Source organism: Pyrus communis, chromosome 13, assembly GCF_963583255.1.
Source record: "Pyrus communis chromosome 13, drPyrComm1.1, whole genome shotgun sequence".
NCBI lineage: Eukaryota > Viridiplantae > Streptophyta > Magnoliopsida > Rosales > Rosaceae > Pyrus > Pyrus communis.
This window is the reverse complement of record NC_084815.1, coordinates 16893562-16910621: the sequence shown is the minus strand read 5'-3', so window position 1 is coordinate 16910621 and position 17060 is coordinate 16893562. Positions and strand designations below refer to the sequence as shown.

Sequence of the window (17060 nt, the reverse complement as noted above, 5' to 3'; positions counted from 1 at the left end):
CTGTTGTCATCAGGAAGCCATTGTCATTTTCTTTCTTTTTTTCGATTGCAAAAGCTGTTATCGTTTTCACATGGGGGTAAATGTTTCTTTCAGTAATGAAATTTGTTTCACTATACTAGAGATGTTGAACTTTTGTGTCCAAACTTTTACCATCTTCCCAGCATTTTTTAGGTAAAAGGTATAAAAGAAAGTATGACATTTATTTTTGATGCTGTGTCTTTGCGAAACATGGATTGAGAGGCAGCTGAAGCTTTATATTATTTTGGTGTAGGGATTTGATTATTGTATCTTATCTCGGTGGAAGCTATCATTAACAATTTTGCATCCTTTTGTTATTGCATCTTATCTCTACAGCCAACGACTGTTAGTTGTGGGTGGTAGAGGAGTTGTAGGTTTGGCCGCAATTCAGATTTGAGATGTCATAGTGTACGTAAATCACTTTATTTTCTTCGCTATATTAATTTTTATTAATTTAATTTATTTAGTTTAGTTTTAGTAATTATTGTGATTTAGTTTATTTGTATGCAAATATTTTTGTACATCACTTGCAAAATTGTTTTGTGTTGTACGAAGTTAATATTACTTAACTTCGTACAATTTTTTTTTTTCAAGAAAAGCTTAGTTTCCCGTTTGAGAATTAGTTGGATTTCGTGCATGGATGCGAAAGCATGACTGCGGCCTAATTAATTCTTGAATTGTCCCATTTTTTGGACAGTTTGGGAATGCATAGTTATGTGTTGTAGTTTGCGGTTCATGGATTAGGTTTCGATAATGGAAATTTTGGTAACATTTCCTGATGTTCTTCGAGTACACGGTGGATATTATGTATCTACAGCGTGCACTTGAAGAACTATAAGGAGATGCTGCCAAAATTAACCCATGTCGAAATTTAATCCATTGGAATCTTAAATTACGGCACATAACTGTGCATTCCTGAATGGGATAGAGCCCTTACCGGAGGAATAAGGTGACAAGACAATAGTTGAATTTGTTGTAATTCTTGTCCTTTTATTGGGATTGCAGACAAAATGGACAGACAGTGGATACATAATCATAATAGATGTGACGTTGAGTACTTGGATGGAATAGAAAAGTTCATTGAATTCGCAACTAGACATAACATAGGTTCAACTCATATCCGATGTCCGTGTATGAGGTGTAACAACTCAATGTGGGAGACATTCTCGAATGTTCGATTTCATTTAGTAAGAAATGGGATGATGGAGACGTATACTACTTGGTATCATCATGGAGAACGATTAGACCAAGCTTCGTCTTCATACGTGACACGAGTGGAGACTGTTGAATCTAATGTGGATCCTAATGAACAAGTTATGAATATTCTAAATGACGTTTATCCATATGCCTCGAGTAACACCAATCAGGAAGGGGGAGATGACGGTTGTCCAACCATGGATAGTGAGGCATTCAAAAACTATGAAAAACTATTGAAAAATGCGAAGCAAGAATTATATCCGGGTTGCGAGAACTTTTCGGTGCTCACAGCAATTGTGGAGTTGATGCATGGCAAGATCAAGTTTCGTTTGTCAAACAAGTGTTTTGATTATTTTTTGGGAGTTATCAAGAGGATGCTTCCAAAGGAGAATTGTTTACCTGAAGATCATAAAAGTGCCCAAAAAGTGTTGAAGGGTCTCGGATTGGGGTATGAAAAAATTCACGCATGTGTAAATAATTGTATATTGTTTTATAAAGAGAACAAACAATTGGATAAATGGCCTGTCTGCAATGAGCCGAGGTTTAAAATGACATCAAAGAATAGAAATACCAAGATTCCACAAAAAGTAATGTGTTATCTTCCATTGAAGCCTAGGTTGCAGCGATTGTACATGTCGATGCATACCGCAACCGACATGAGATGGCATAAAGAAGGACGAGTAAATGATGATGTTATGAGGCATCCTGCAGATGGAGAGGCATGGAAAGCATTCGATCGGATGTACCCTGATTTTGCAGCTGACCTGCGCAACGTCAGATTGGGACTTGCCACTGACGGATTTAATCCGTTCGGGGTTTTAAATCAAATCCACAGCACTTGGCCGGTTGTCGTATTTCCTTATAATCTGCCGCCGTGGAAGTGCATGAAAAAAGAATACATGATGTTGACTCTATTAATTACTGAAGATCCAGGAAAGTCCATTGATGTTTATTTGCGGCCGTTGGTTGATGAGCTAAAAGATTTATGGGAAAACGGTGTTTGTACATACGATAAGTATACTGGGCATATGTTTACCATGCGAGCGGCAATGATGTGGACAGTAAACGATTTTCCTGCATATGCAATGGTTTCTGGGTGGATGACTAAGGGTTATTTGGCATGTCCAATATGCAAGGAGAACGTAACATCTTCTTGGCATGCAAGAAAAGTTTGTTATCTTGGTCATCGTAGATGGCTTCCTTGGGACAACGAGTGGCGTCAGAATGATAAAGCTTTCCATGGCACAAAAGAGACTCGGCCAAGACTAAGAGAATGGTCCGGAGATGAGATTTTGGATCAATTAAACTGTTTGGAATTTGGTCATTTCGGCAAAGGGGTCAGTAAGCCCAGACCAACTACACATCTGAACTGAACGCACAAGAGTATGTTATTTGAGCTCCCGTACTGGTCAAAGTTAAAAATGAGACACAACCTCGATGTTATGCATATTGAGAAAAATGTGTTTGATACTTTGGTCGGGACAATTCTAGACATTGAAGGAAAAACGAAGGACACGATCGAAGCTCGCCTCGATTTGGAACGAATGGGCATTAGGCCATCCTTGTGGATGAAGAGAGTTGGTGGTACATTGAAGAAAGGCCATCCTTTTTTTTACAGTTAAGCCGAATGGGAAAAAAGAGTTTTTCAACTTTATTTCTTCTGTAAAGTTTCCAGATGGGTATGCTTCTAATATCTCGCGTTGCGTGAACATGAGGGGGTGTAAATTTTCAAACATGAAGAGTCATGACTGTCATGTGATACTACAACGCCTTCTTCCAGTTGGTATTCGACACTTATTGCCTCTTGATGTGGTGAAACCAATCGTGTTGTTGTCGAGATTTTTTTCGCAATTGACTGCAAGGTGTTTGCGGAAGTCGGATGTTAAACAATTGCAGGACGACATTGTGAACGTTTTATGCAAGTTCGAACAGATATTTCCCCCAGCTTTCTTTACAAGTATGATTCACGTGATGATTCACTTGCCAGATGAGGCATTGCTTGCCGGACCAGTGAACTGTCGATGGATGTATCCAATAGAAAGGTACTTAATTAAGCGTCTATATATATAACAGATTCATGATCAACGAACACTTTGAATTATTTGTAGCATACCTTTTATTTGTGCAGATATCTTGGTGAGTTGAAAAAGTGTGTTCGAAACAGGGCAAAGCCCGAAGGATCACTTGTGGAGGCATGGGTCGCATATGAGTCACTTACTTTTTGTGCAATGTATCTTGAAGATGTTGAGACAACTTTCAATCGTCCTCAACACAATAATGACGGTGGTGTCAGAAAAGAGAAACTGTCTGTTTTTGCCCAAATTGCACGACCATTCGGCGATCCTGTAAAAGGTGAATCATTTACCAAAAAGGACATGGAGATAGCACATTGGTTCATACTTAACAATTGTGATGATGCTTTGCCATACCTTGAAGAGCATGAACAATTGATGAAGCGGGAACATCCTTCACATTTATATGCCAAGAAGCACCGTGACTTGTTTCCTTCATGGTTTCACACACATGTAAGTTGTATGTGGTTTGAATTGAGCATATTTTCCATCTTGTTCATGCCCGTCTTTAAATTTGGTTACACTAACAGGTTAACATTTTGTATATGTTATATTAGATGAACAAATTGAAGGCCTTGAATTCACCCTCTTACGATGAAGAATTATATAACTTGGCGAAAAGACCGTTTCACGTTGCATTGTTCTCAGGTTGTTATGTCAACGGGATCAAGTTCTTGGGGGCAACACATGATGACAAGTTGTCTACTCAAAATAGTGGTGTTCATGTCCCGGGTGCGGGCGACAATGAAGACATTGATTTTTATGGCAAACTAACTAGTGTAGTACAATTGCTTTACAAAGACAGGTGTCAAGTGATACTATTTAAGTGTCCTTGGTTTGATACAAACCCACATAACCGAACAAGTGTTAAGCGAGACCATGGTCTACTATCAGTAAACACTATGAGACATTGGTACGATGAAGACCCATACATTTTGGCAACAATGGCGAAACAAATATTCTATCTAGACGACCCTAAAGCCGGCAATGGTTGGAAAGTTGTTCAGAAGATTGATCGAAGAGGGCTATATGATATTCCAGAAGTAGATCATGATGACAATGACGACAACGTTGATGACAATGGCAATAGTAAAAAAAAGGCCCTTTTTTTTTTTTTTTTTCAAATTTCAAATTTTATTTCCCTTCTAAGTTTGGATGCTCATCTTTCATCCCTCACTTTGTCCAAGTTTGGATGCTCACCTTTCATCCCTCAAATCTCAGACCCTCCTCACCCTCCTCGAACTCACACTCTCTCTCAACCTCACCCTCCAAGAATTTTTTAACTCACTTCTGTTCTCCAAGGAGCAACATCGCAGCTCCTCCACTTCTGATGTTAGTTCTGTTCTCCAAGGAGCTGTTAGTTCTGTTCCTCGAACAGAAGTGAGCCGATTTCTCTCATCCTCCCACATCAGACAAGTGACTCACCTCTCATCCCTCACTTCCTCCCACATCGCTGATTTCTTTTTCGATCTCACTGTTCATCGGTTATCCCCCAAATCAGGTAAATTTTGGAATTAATTTAGGGTTTATGAAATTTAGCACTTGGAAGATAGAGTATATTGTATATTCCTCCATGGACTTGTTTGTGCTAAATTGTTGTCCCTAACCTGTTTGACGAAATGCCTCAACAGCTTTGATTAAGTTGGATTATTCCTCCATGGATTTTTATTAACTTGTTTGTGCTAAATTATTGTATATTTCTCTTTTTCCATCATGCCTCTTTGGGATAGTACTGTAGAGAGTTAGTAGCCTTGTGAAGGCTAAGTTTATCATTTTGCCCAAATTTCCCTTTGCTTGCACCAAATCCCACTCCATCTTTGGCTACCTTCTCCATTTTCTTCCTTGATTTCCTACGCGAGCTTCAAATGCTAAAGTTCGTCCACCAAGTTAAAATGAGGTGTGCACCCCAAGGTCAGACTTTGTCAACCCATAAATCTAGGCAAATTGGTTGTGTTTGAAGCATTTTGGTTGGTTTGTAAGGAAAGGGGTTGGGATATCTCTCATAACCTCCCGTGTGAAATTAGAGTTGTGGGCCTTTTGGTTGGTTTGTAAGGAAAGGGGTCGTTTCAACTGTCCCAAAACCGTTTTTCCTTGTTCTTTTTACATAATTAATAAAACTCTTTCAATTGTCCCTTTTCAAAGGTGCGGTGCAACTTTTACAATCTTTGGCTTGTTATATGGCTGTCAACATTTGATTTCTCAGTTTGGCCGATGTGGATTGAGTCATATCTTGAAAGAAACATGATGGTTGATGGTTAGGTGAAGCTCAGTTTTATGTGGACGTTGAGTGTATTGTGTTCTATGAACCTACTCTGTTCATTATCAATTACTTCTGGATAATCCTGTTAGAGTCGCGGTGTAAACCGTTAAGGTTGATGTTTTTCTTTGTTTAACTTTTTTCCTACCCTCTAAGCTCCCCTTGTAACAAAAAAATTAAAAGAATTTCCACTCCTTTTTTTTCACTAATCTATTTTTGTAATCTTTGAATTGAATAAAGGAAAAATTAGTATTTGGTCCCTAGTTACTAATGTTCATTGACTAAGACATTATGAACTTATTTCAATTTGGCTTGGCATGATCAATACACATGGTTTTGCATGGGCTTAGTGTGAATTGTTTCGAATATCCGAATTATGAATTATCATTCCTTTTGGCGTGGTATGAATGTGAATCTGCATACTCCTCATTTTGCACTCTACTCATGAATTTGAGCTTGGTTTGCTATGAATATATAATGACTAAGCTTCCAAATATAATTGGGCTTTTTAGTGAAATTTTTGGGTTTCCTGCGACATTGCGTTGTTGTTTCCCAAGTCTCAAGTTGCTTCATGTTATTATAGATCTTGTATTAGGTGATACCTCGTTGGAAAAGCTTTTCTGTAACTCCCTTGTTCTTGAAGATTTGGATATACATCCATTTTTCGGAAGAGATGCAATGAATTTCAACATATTTGCTCCTGAATTAAAGACTTTAAGAACAACTGTGAAAGATACAGAGTTGTCAAACTATTTATTTGTCAATGCCTCAAATCTTGAAAACTTTGTGTCATGGGGTTTGCATCGTCAAGGCAATACTCTGTCATATTGAATGTATTTCTCACATAGATGATGTTCAACACTCACGTCATGAGTTGATGTTGTATTTTTTATTTACATGCTGATGTGCAACACTCTGTCATATTGAAATGCCTCAACACTCTTGTCATATTGAAATGCCTCAACAACTTTGATTGAGTTGGATTATTGTTGTCCATTTACATGCTTAGCAAATGCACCACCAGCATATACACCCACTTACAGCATTGACACCATAATGAGTTTATTGTTAAGTAGTTTGCATTTGAGAATTATGTCGTCCTCTTTCTGTCATGGGAAAACAGTTTTGAAATGGATATGAATAGGTTTCTCATGATTTTGGGCCATCCCATTTCTTTTTGCCTATCATTTTTCTCTAATTGACCAAGTGGGTGGTGCATGTATTGACGCATTGACTCTCCGTAAGGTCAGATTTGAAAGCTGATGCTTGTGATGGAAATAGTGATGAATTTGAAATGTTAGTTTTGATGTTTAAGTTAGATTGGACTCTCATATATCTATAGGTTATTTGAATATGTACCCCATCGTTTCCTGGTTTCCTACATTGTGCTTAGTTAATACGTTGTATAGTTACAATCGCATTTTCCTTTTCTAGGATCACAATTGCATTTGAGAAATATGATAAGGTTGAAAACTGTAAGAGAAATATTGATACTCCAGGGTTATAATCCTTCTTGAAAGCTTGATGTGAGTTTTTCTATTGCATTTACCTTGTCATGAAACCCACAACATTATCTGTTGCATTTAAGAAAAATGTTGTAGGATTAGTTTCTAATGTTATATTTTTATGGTTGAATAAGTGTATAGATGTCGCAGTTGATCACTCGTCGTCGGAGTGTGACCAATGCACCTCCTGCATTATCAGCATCTACGGCTCCAACCGTGAGTGCTCCATTGATTAGCGAGCCTACACCCTTTGCTGAGGCCACTCCTACGGCGTCCCAGGTGCCCGTATCATCGACGTCATCATTGTCAGTTGAGCAGCTCAGTGCACGGCGGCCTCATCGGCGGCGCCGTGAGCCGGAACCTTCTGATCACACTTCTTCGGAATCCAGAGTCGAGTGTGAGGCCTCCCATCCAGGTAGTTTTTTCTAATTCTCACTATGCTGTATTTTTTTTTCATTTTAAAACTATTATTTTTATGATGGTGAAAATTTGCTGGATTGTGAAAATCTGTTGCTGGTTGTGAATTAATGTTATTTTATTATTTTAAGGTTTTGGAAAATGCTATACTATTACGGAAGGTTGTGTCGAATTTTTTTTACAAATTTAAGCTTTGGGATTTCACCATTTAAGTATTTTTGGCCAGCTAAAAAAAACACCAGAGGGCTTAGTCGAATGCTAAAGCAGTCACAGAGCGCACAACAGGCCGCCTCCAAGATCAAGATTGCGTATGACGCGCAACATCATGGAGCAGCTACCTCACAGCAACATAGCTTCATTGCTAGTAGCGGTGGTGTTGTTATTCGAGACAATTGTCCTTTTCAGTGGGAGTCTTGGGCAGAAATTCCCGAGGAGACGAAGAGAATGGTGCGACACGAGTTGTCGGTTAGTATATTAATTTTTAGCCTTTATCATTTTTTTAATTTTGTTTACAAATATTAAAAACCAAAATATATTATCTTAATATTATTAAATTTCTTACTATTATTTTATTGTTTTTCATATTCGTAGGTCATTTATGATCTTGAGGACATATCCATTGAGGTCATGAACTACTTAGAGGAGACCTTAGCAAACCGGTACAAAAATTGGAAGAGCACTTTTCACACGTTTTTTAAGCGATGGGATGATCTAGAGATTGCTCGCCTACATGTTCCAAGCGAGTTAAAGGACCGGCCAGATGATTGGGAATGGCTCTGCAAACATTTTATGGACCCAAAATTTGTGGTATGTACATAATATTTGAATAATAATTTATTATTGTTTTAGTTATTTTTTAAGCTTTTTTTATTAATTTATTTCAAATAGTTGCACTAACATGTATATTGTGTGTTTAACAGAAGAAATCTGTTGCTGGCCAAAAAGCTCGTGAGTCAAAGACACTTCTCCACCATTCCGGTTCGAAGCCCTTTTCGTATAGGCTTCAGACACGACGTTAGGTAAAAGTATATTAACTTTGAAATTTTATACAATTTATTATTATTATTGATTAATAAAATTTTCTTACTGTTTTTTTTCTTCAGGAGGGTTCTAAGTTCCCAGCAATCGACATGTTCAAGGACGTTTACGTTCGACCTGGTCAGGAGATTACTGAGCAGTTTCATGTAAGTATATGTAATTATTATTATTCTTATATGTATGAATCATTCAAATATTATTTATATTTTGTTATTAAACATTATATGTTTTTTCTTTATTATTATAGGCTACTATGGTGGAAAAGAGCACTTCTGTTCTCCAAGAAGCAACATCGCAGCTTCCCCCGAAGACCCCAATCGGGGACGTCACGATACCTGAGGATGTGGGTTTTCAGATCATGACTGATGTCCTAGATCAGAACTTAGGTCGTTGTCGTGGCAAGGTTGTTCGGTGTATGGGGAAAGCACAGATTCGTGAAACGGGTGCCTCTTCTTCCAGATCAAACGCAGAGGTAGATGCATTGAAGGAGGAAGTGACAACCCTAAAGGCCCAAGGCGAGCAGATGAAGGAGCAGCTGAGGGCCCAGGGCGAGGAGATGAGGTCATATGCCGGGACGTGGAGAGACCTTGTACAAGCCATACAGATGTCCGGCCTTCAAATCTCACTACCAGCACCTCATCTTGGTCCACCTTCGACCTCAGAGCCACCTCGCCCTGCTGATACCTAGTAGCTTGATGTATTAAACCTAGTTCACTTTTAGTTTTTTCTTTTTTGTTCGGATCTTGTATGTACATTTTCATATATTTTATAATTAAATACTTTTGCTTGGTTAATTAATTATTCTTTCGAATTTAATTACAATATTTATCAAAAATTAAAAAAAAAAAAAAGTTTGACCAAAACTACTCCCCACTTTGCATGACCAATCACTTTGCACGACACATGGCTCCGTCGCGCAAACCCACTTTGCGTGACTCATGCGTACGTCGCGCAAAGTGGGTTTGCGTGACGCACTCGTTGGTCGTGCAAAGTGGGTTTGCGCGACGCACAAAGTGGGTTTGCGTGACGCACAAAGTGGGTAGTGCAAAGTGAGTTTGCGCGACGCACAAAGTGGGTCGTGCAAAGTGGATTTGCGCGATGCACTCCATTGGTCGCGCAAACCCACTTTGCACGATGCACGCCGTGGCCATCGCGCAAACCCACTTTGCGCAACGCACGCCGTGGGCCGTCGCACAAACCCTAGCGTCTCAGACTTTGCGCGACGATTAACGCGCGACGAAGGTTGCGTCGCGCAAACCCTTAGGCAACGATTTTTTACTTTGCGCGACGAAAGTACCTACGTCGTGCAAAGTGTGTTTTTTACTAGTGCTGGGGGATTGATGGGTACTGTGTGTACGGTGGATACATCGGTAAGTCGTGATTGCATTGGTAGATTCCTTCGTGTGAAGATTCGGTTCAACATACGTGAACCTCTCATGCGAGAGACGTTTGTGAATTTTCCTGATGATGAAAGGCTTTGGGTGGATTTTAAATATGAGGCACTACCCAAATATTGTCTAATCTGTGGGCTTATGGGACATGCGACGAGAAGCTGTATGAATTATTCGACTGATGATAGGGTTGTTGGTGGGAACTCTATGCATCAGGAAGATAAACTATCGTATAGGGGATTGGATGCAGTGTTGGATCTTCGAGGAAATCCATTGAGAACCGAATTTCAGGGCGGTGGAGTAGTAGGGTCGAATGATGGAAGTAATAGTCTGAGGAGATAAAAGAACGCGATGAGTACTGCATGAGACGACGTGCGAACAAGAGGCCGGGTTGTGACGGCTTCTGGAATGGGGTCTCAAGTGTAGTTTGATGGTGGTGGAGATCAAGATGGAAAAGATAATAATGATGAACTGATTGATTCTCCTAGGTCACCGAGTTTGACTCGAGAATTGGCGAGTCAACAAAGGGATATGAGTAGTAACCTGGCAGAGCAAATTTGCTGTCAATGAAGGGATAAGGAAGAGGCAAGGAGGGCTAGAGGGGCTGCTCATGATGGTGGCTTGATTGGGCCAGAAGGTGTGATTGTGGAGGGAGCAGTGAATGTGGTTCTTCATACAATGCTGGAGTAGGATGAAGGCTCAATTTTGTTTGTGTGTCGCAAGAGAATGGAAGAGAAATTGATCTAAATGTTACGGTGCAAATTAGGGAGGGTGGTGTAAGTGAAATGGAGGGTAGGAAGAGAGGGCCGAAGCTGCAGGGTGTGGGTAAAGGCTCGGTAGGAGGGCATGGAGTTAGGGAAAATCATCATTTTGACTTTATACCCATTATTGAGTCTGTGATGATGGAACAGAAGGGACGAAAATGATCATTCCAGGAAGTGGAGTATGTGGAGCCAATGGAATGCATTAAACCCAAAACTAATCAACCAAGGAAGTTGATTTTTTCTGAGGTGGAGGAGACCAGCCTTAAGGGGTCTCCCAAGTCCCCATGAAGCTAATCTGTTGGAACTGTCAGGGTATTGATGGTGACCTAACAGTTGACGATCTATTGAAGCAGAATAGGCTCTACGCCCCTGACATAGTGATTCTTCCTGAGACAAATTATTGAAGTACTCGCTATGTTTATTTGAAGAGAAGGCATGGGATGGATTTCATGCATGCGGTTGAACCATGGGGAATTGCTGGTGGTATGTGTATTTTTGGCGGAATTATGATCATGTATTACTTATTAAGTATTTCATTGAAGTTGGCATTTGTGTTGCGAATAAAAATGAACAATGGAGGTTGTTTGCGATATACGCAAGTACAAATGATAATAAAACGAAGGAGCAGTGGAAGGCGTTGTCTTGAAGGATTGAGGTAGCGGGAGAAAGGTGCCTGCTTATTGGTGACTTTAATGATATTATAGATGATTCGGAGAAGGAAGGGGGTAACTATAGATCCGTGGCAAGTATAAGGGATTTTTGTGAGTTTATTGTAGGTAATGGGCTGCTTGATTTTGGCTTTATTGGCTATCCATTTACGTAGAGGAACCGAAGAGATGAAGGGCCCACACAACAACGGTTGGATCATGGATTGGCAACGAATGGATGGTTTAATATGTATCTAAAGGCGAAAGTCATGCACGAAGTGTTAGAAGGGTCTGACCATGTTATGCGTATGTCGGATATGGAAGATGTACCTTTCAATCGGAGGAGACATTTTATTTATGATGCCAAATGGAATAAGGAGGAGGAGTGCCACGGTATTGTAGAGACAACTTGGAGGTGTGGGGTCGTGGGATCCTATGCGTTCTGGGTAGTAGAGAAACTTAAGTGGGTTGCAGAATTGAAGGAGATCGAATGGGTGGAATTCAAAGTTTTGTATTGATGCATTGAAGAAAGAGTTACAACAGGCTTATAAATCATCGGTGTTTGCAACTAAAGATATTTGATGTAAGGAAGGTGAGTTAAAGTCATGATTAGGGAGGAAGAGATGTATTGGAAGCAAAAATCATGAGTCTAGTGGATTTAGGAAGGGGGATAAAAATACTAAGTTATTCCATGCCCATACGGTGAAACAACATCGATGCAATAAGATTATGGGATTGGAGAATGCTCAAGGGGTATGGTGTACTGAACCGAGTCAGGTGGATACGATTGCAGTGAGTTATTTTCAAAATCTCTTTCTCACATGTAATCCGATAAGGGTTTCAGAGATAACGGAGTGTGTGGAGGCTATGATGTCGGTTGAGGACTCAAGAAGATTAATGCAGTCAGTGATGGAGGAAGAGGTGCGGCACATTATGTTCCAAATCCCTGCTGATAAGTCACCTGGTCCAGATGGGTTTGCTGGTAGTTTCTATCATGAATACTGGGATGTGGTGGGTAAGGATATCATGGATATGGTTCAGGCGTTTTGGTTCTCTGGGAAGATTCTACGGAACTTGAACCACACTCATCTTGTTCTTATTCCGAAGGTGGCTAGCCCTCGGACTATGGCTTAATTACGGCTGATATCCCTATGTAATGTGGCTTATAAGGTGATTGTTAAGCTTTTGACTAACTGCATGAAGATGGCTATGCCGTATCTTATTAGTCCAAATCAATCGGCCTTTGTGGCTGGGAGACATATTTAGGATAACGTATTGGTGGTGCATGAGATATTGCACTCTCTAAGTCACCGAGGTGATGGATACTAGGCTTCTATGGCAATGAAATTGGATATGGCGAAGGCTTATACCGAGTTGAATGGAGTTTTTTATTGGCAATGATGGAAGCTTTGGGTTTTTCGATTGAATTTTGTCGTCGAATTGCGGAGTGTATCACTACGGTCACGTATAGTGTACTAATTAATGGAGCGTCTACGAGGTTTATCCAACCACAGAGAGGGCTGCGGCAAGGTGATCTTATGTCGTCCTTTCTTTTTCTCATATATGTCGAGGGATTCTTGGCTTTGTTACGACGGAGGGAGGATGAGGGATCTCTTCATGGTGCGTGTGTGGCGCTCGGTGGGGTTGCATTGTCCCACTTATTTTTTGTTGATGATTCTGTAATTTTTTGTAAGGCTAAGGAAGATAAGGTTCACGAGGTTATGGATGTGTTGAAGTGCTATGCGGAAGCTTCTGGCCAAGTTATTAATCGGGATAAGAGCTCCTTGCATTTTGGGGCTAATTGTTCGAGGCAACAACGGAAGAAACTTGTTTCTTGTACCAATATTAAGGGTTGAGAGGATTTTGGTAACGCTGACTTTCGATCATCGAAGAAGGTGGTCTTTGAGGGGGTTTGCGAGGCTTTGGAAGGACGAATCAATGGGTGGGCTAAGCAATTTATATCCCCTGTAGAAAGAGAGGTTCTTATTAAATTGGTGGCTATGGCGTTACCTAACTATGCGATGCCTTATTTTAAGCTTCTGGTTGGCTTTTGTAAGGAGTTGGAATCAGCTATAGCTAAGTTTTGGTGGAAGGGGTTTAGGGATAGGAGCAGCATGCATTGGCTTTCTTGGCAAAAAATGAAACGGAGGAAAAACATAGGAGGGTTAGGGTTTAGAGACTTATTGTCTTTTAACCTAGCTTATTTAGCAAAGATTAGGTGGCGGATTTTGCTTAATCCGAAGTCGTTGTTGGGTCAAATTCTTAAAGCAAAGTATTTTCCAGATAGGCCGTTTATAAAGGCTAAGCAGGGGAGAAGGTCTTCATGGGGGTGGAAAGGTATCATTCAGGGGAGGAGAATTTTGGAGAGAGGTTTAAGATGACGGGTTGGTGAAAGGCGGAGTATTTGTCTTCACAAGGACCCTTGGCTTCCATGGCTTCATACATATAAGGTGCGCTCAAAACATGTTGATATACCGGTGATGGTGGATGCATTGATTGACTCAGAGCGGGGTGCTTAGAAGGAAGATCTCATTTGGAGGTTCTTTAATGAGGAAGAAGGTACTATTATACTTGGCCTGCCTGTAAGTTTAATGGGGTGTCCGGATAGACTTATGTGGCACTACTTTAATAATGGATCCTATACGGTTCGAACGGGATATGGTGTTGCTATGGAGATGGAGGAAAATGGGAAGCTTGGGAGGAAAGAGACGGGGGCAGGGAGTAGGAGGGATGAGGGTGACCGGTGTTGGGGTGATATCTGGAGGTTAGTGGTTCCAAATAAATTGAAGTTTTTTATATGGCAGTGTTGTAACCATTCCTTGGCTGTGGGGATCAACCTCATTAAACGCCGAATGCAAGGGGATAGTAATTGTGTTTTGTGTGGAGCAGCAAAGGAGACCGAGTATCACTTGTTTTTCCAATGTGCGTTTAGTCGTGTGCTTTGGTACTGTTGCTCTTTGCAGCTGGACATGGCATCTATGGCAGGTAGGGATTCCCGTGACTATTTGCAGGGACTATGTGGTCATCAATGAAAGACAAGAGGAGTTGATGTAGGAGTGTGTGTTTGTTATGTGGAGAATATGGAAGAGTCGGAATGAAATGGTCTTTAACGGCATGCTGATTAATCCCATGGAGATGGTGAATTTAGTGCGGCGACACCTCTTGGAGTTTCGAGCTGGGCATTGCAGGAAGTAAGCTTCACGAGTCAACGGGTTCGATGAAAGAGGCCACTTTTTGGTGTGATGAAGATTAATTATGATGGGGCTTGGTGTGGGAAGACTTGCAAAGGTGGATATGGGTGGGTTTTAAGGGATTTTGTTGGTTTGTTGCAAGCAGCTGGTGGGGAAGGAGGTGTGTTCTTCAACTTGGCAACGATGGCTGAAGCTGCTGCGATCCGAGCAGTTTTGCGAGTTTGTATCAAGTTGGGTTGTGTGGACGTGGAGATTGAATCGGATTCTCAGGTGCTTATTCGAATGCTTACGGGAGAATATGTGACCGATGCTACTTTGGAATGCTTTATTCATGATATTGGTCTTTTGGTATCTCAATTAGGAAGGGTGAGGTTTGTGTTAGTTAAGTGGAGTGGAAATGTTACTGCGCATGTTGTCGCCTTACATGGAGCTGCTTTCCGTTGGGATTCGATTGGTCCGGAGTTTTTATTTAATATTCTTGCTCAAGATGTAAATATTTTAGTTAGAATCTAATAAAGTTTACCTTTGACAAAAAAAAAAAAAAAAAAAAAAAAAAAACGGGTTTCGGCTGCAAGTTCACATGTGCACCACAAAAAAACCCAGAACATAGCCATTTCATTGCCGATTTCTCATTTTAAGCTTCGAAATCCACAGGCGCTTGTCTCAAAGAATATAAAGCTGCAGCTCTCATGTCTCTCCTTTCTCTCTAACCAAAAACCAAAACAATCTCTACCTAGCTCTCTGGTCATTCCAAAATCTTCCAATGGTCCTGGATTTGTCGAACCCAAAAACAGATACCTAGCCGTGCCTCTATAGCTGTATCTCTGTCCAAACTTCAGAAAAATGGTCCATCACACGTGCAAACGAAGTTGCAGGCCCATACACAGAACAAGACCATATGAACACCAGAAAATTCAAGGTAAAATCTACTCCGCCTTCCCAAAGTTTGTCTTTACTGTTGGATTTCAAAAATGATAATGGAATAACGCATGCATGTGTTTGATCTGTGTAGGAACATGAAAAAAGACCAGAGACAAGTTAGTACTGATCTCACAGATCCATACCAAAAACCTCATTTCTCAAAGCAAAACATTGATCCTATTCCCAGATCCACAAAAAGCAAAGGTGAAAACTGGGTTTGCCTAAAAAATGTTATCTCTGCTCTGTTTTATGCCTAAATGCCTTGTATCTATGATTCTAAATTACTGAAAAATTTTGTGTTTGCCGCTGCGCATTGTCATGCACAAACCCATAAATCTGTGAATTTCCTGTATTAGACTCATGTACATTTCTTTTTGGTCTTGCATGAACCATGTGATGAATGTCTGAGAAATTTTTGTGCTTGAATCTGGATCTGAATGCTAGGCCTGAACTTCTGCTCGCCTCTGTGCTTGGATTCTTCCCCCAAACAATGTAATGAAATGTAATAAAATGTGAGAAAGTGAGTAAAAGGGTTTTCAGGCATACATAGGTCTTCTCAGCGCCTCCACTGTAAGCACTTCTGAACCTCAACTTTGTTTCCGTTTCTGCATTCCTTTGATTTCTGCACTGCTGAATCTCATGAATGTTGATGTATTGATGATTGAAGCTCAGATAAGTGTTGATGAATGTATGGTTAATGAATGCATTTTGAAGTGAATGGATGTTGAATGCTGCTGAATGCAAGATTCAGTTGAATGTGTGCGTGTACTGGATATTTAGGGCCAATCAAATTCGGATGCAACCTGCAAAAACACACATTAAAAATCTAATTAGAATAAAACCCAAAATAAAATACTGATTAATTAAAAATCTAGTTAGGGTTGCCTCTCAATTATCGCTTTAGTTAACGTCTATAGCTAGACGTAGAGAAAGGAATTGATGGTCACGTCACTTGTTCTCTTAGAATCAACCACTCCATAGTAGCATCATAGAGCAAAAGTAGGTACAGAATGACATGTTTATCAATTATGTGTTTCAGGTGAGTGGTTGAATCCATCATATTTGGCCTTCTATGTGAATGAAGATTTGTAATCAAATAGGACCCTTTTCAATGAGGCTTGTGTCTCTAATGAGCTGACTTAAATCTTCTATCTAACACCTACAATTTCTGCATTGGCCAAATTTCTCTACAAGGAATTTGGCTGCCATAAAATGTTTTCTTCTTCTCGTTGTATATCTCAGCTTGCTTGTAGGACTTTCCCCGATTTTCTTTAAATTTTATGGGCTTTACTGCTGGAGTGTTCAATTCAGCAACAAAAACTGTTTCAGGAGGCACCTGCCCTGTATCCGGATCAGTCAGCATGTTAGAAAGCTGATTAGGTGACATATTAGATATTGAATTTGTGTGAACCACCCCTAACACAATAAGACTCATGTCTTCCTGCAGCCTTTGTGGGAAAGATTTGGGTGGCACATGAAGTTGGGTAGCCAAAGGATCTGGGTGGATTTTAGGATCAGCATGAGTTGTTTCATCCTTTGGGCATGAGTCACGTGCAATTGGCTCTTCAATTTTAGTGTCCTCCAGCATGTTATCATAACTCTCTGCATATTGGGGTGTTTGAATTGCGCAGCATTCCTCACT

At 40.3% G+C, this 17060-nt stretch overlaps 3 protein-coding genes across 3 annotated transcripts; all 3 read left to right on the top strand.

The window, feature by feature from the left end:
- The first annotated feature begins 1220 nt into the window (after window positions 1-1220).
- LOC137712269 (uncharacterized) lies at window positions 1221-2588 on the top strand. Its single transcript, XM_068451375.1, has one exon. It carries the CDS (start codon window positions 1221-1223, stop codon window positions 2586-2588), a length of 1368 nt encoding a protein of 455 aa, XP_068307476.1.
- Window positions 2589-7187: 4599 nt separating this feature from the next.
- Window positions 7188-8485, top strand: LOC137712268 (uncharacterized). Its single transcript, XM_068451373.1, has 4 exons — window positions 7188-7464; window positions 7693-7931; window positions 8058-8273; window positions 8387-8485. The coding sequence occupies exons 1-4, from the start codon at window positions 7191-7193 to the stop codon at window positions 8483-8485; spliced, it is 828 nt and encodes a 275-aa protein (XP_068307474.1). The 5' UTR covers window positions 7188-7190.
- Window positions 8486-14548: 6063 nt separating this feature from the next.
- On the top strand, window positions 14549-15010 carry LOC137712267 (uncharacterized). Its single transcript, XM_068451372.1, has one exon. It carries the CDS (start codon window positions 14549-14551, stop codon window positions 15008-15010), a length of 462 nt encoding a protein of 153 aa, XP_068307473.1.
- Window positions 15011-17060: the final 2050 nt, after the last annotated feature.

Bases quoted from the DNA above. Each gene is read 5' to 3' on its own strand.
- LOC137712269 (XM_068451375.1), top strand. From the start codon at position 1,221: ATGGAGACGTATACTACTTGGTATCATCATGGAGAACGATTAGACCAA.
- LOC137712268 (XM_068451373.1), top strand. From the start codon at position 7,191: ATGTCGCAGTTGATCACTCGTCGTCGGAGTGTGACCAATGCACCTCCT. The intron at 7,465-7,692 runs GTAGTTTTTTCT...ATTTTTGGCCAG, and splicing joins GTGTGAGGCCTCCCATCCAG to CTAAAAAAAACACCAGAGGG. The intron at 7,932-8,057 runs GTTAGTATATTA...TCATATTCGTAG, and splicing joins TGGTGCGACACGAGTTGTCG to GTCATTTATGATCTTGAGGA.
- LOC137712267 (XM_068451372.1), top strand. From the start codon at position 14,549: ATGAAGATTAATTATGATGGGGCTTGGTGTGGGAAGACTTGCAAAGGT.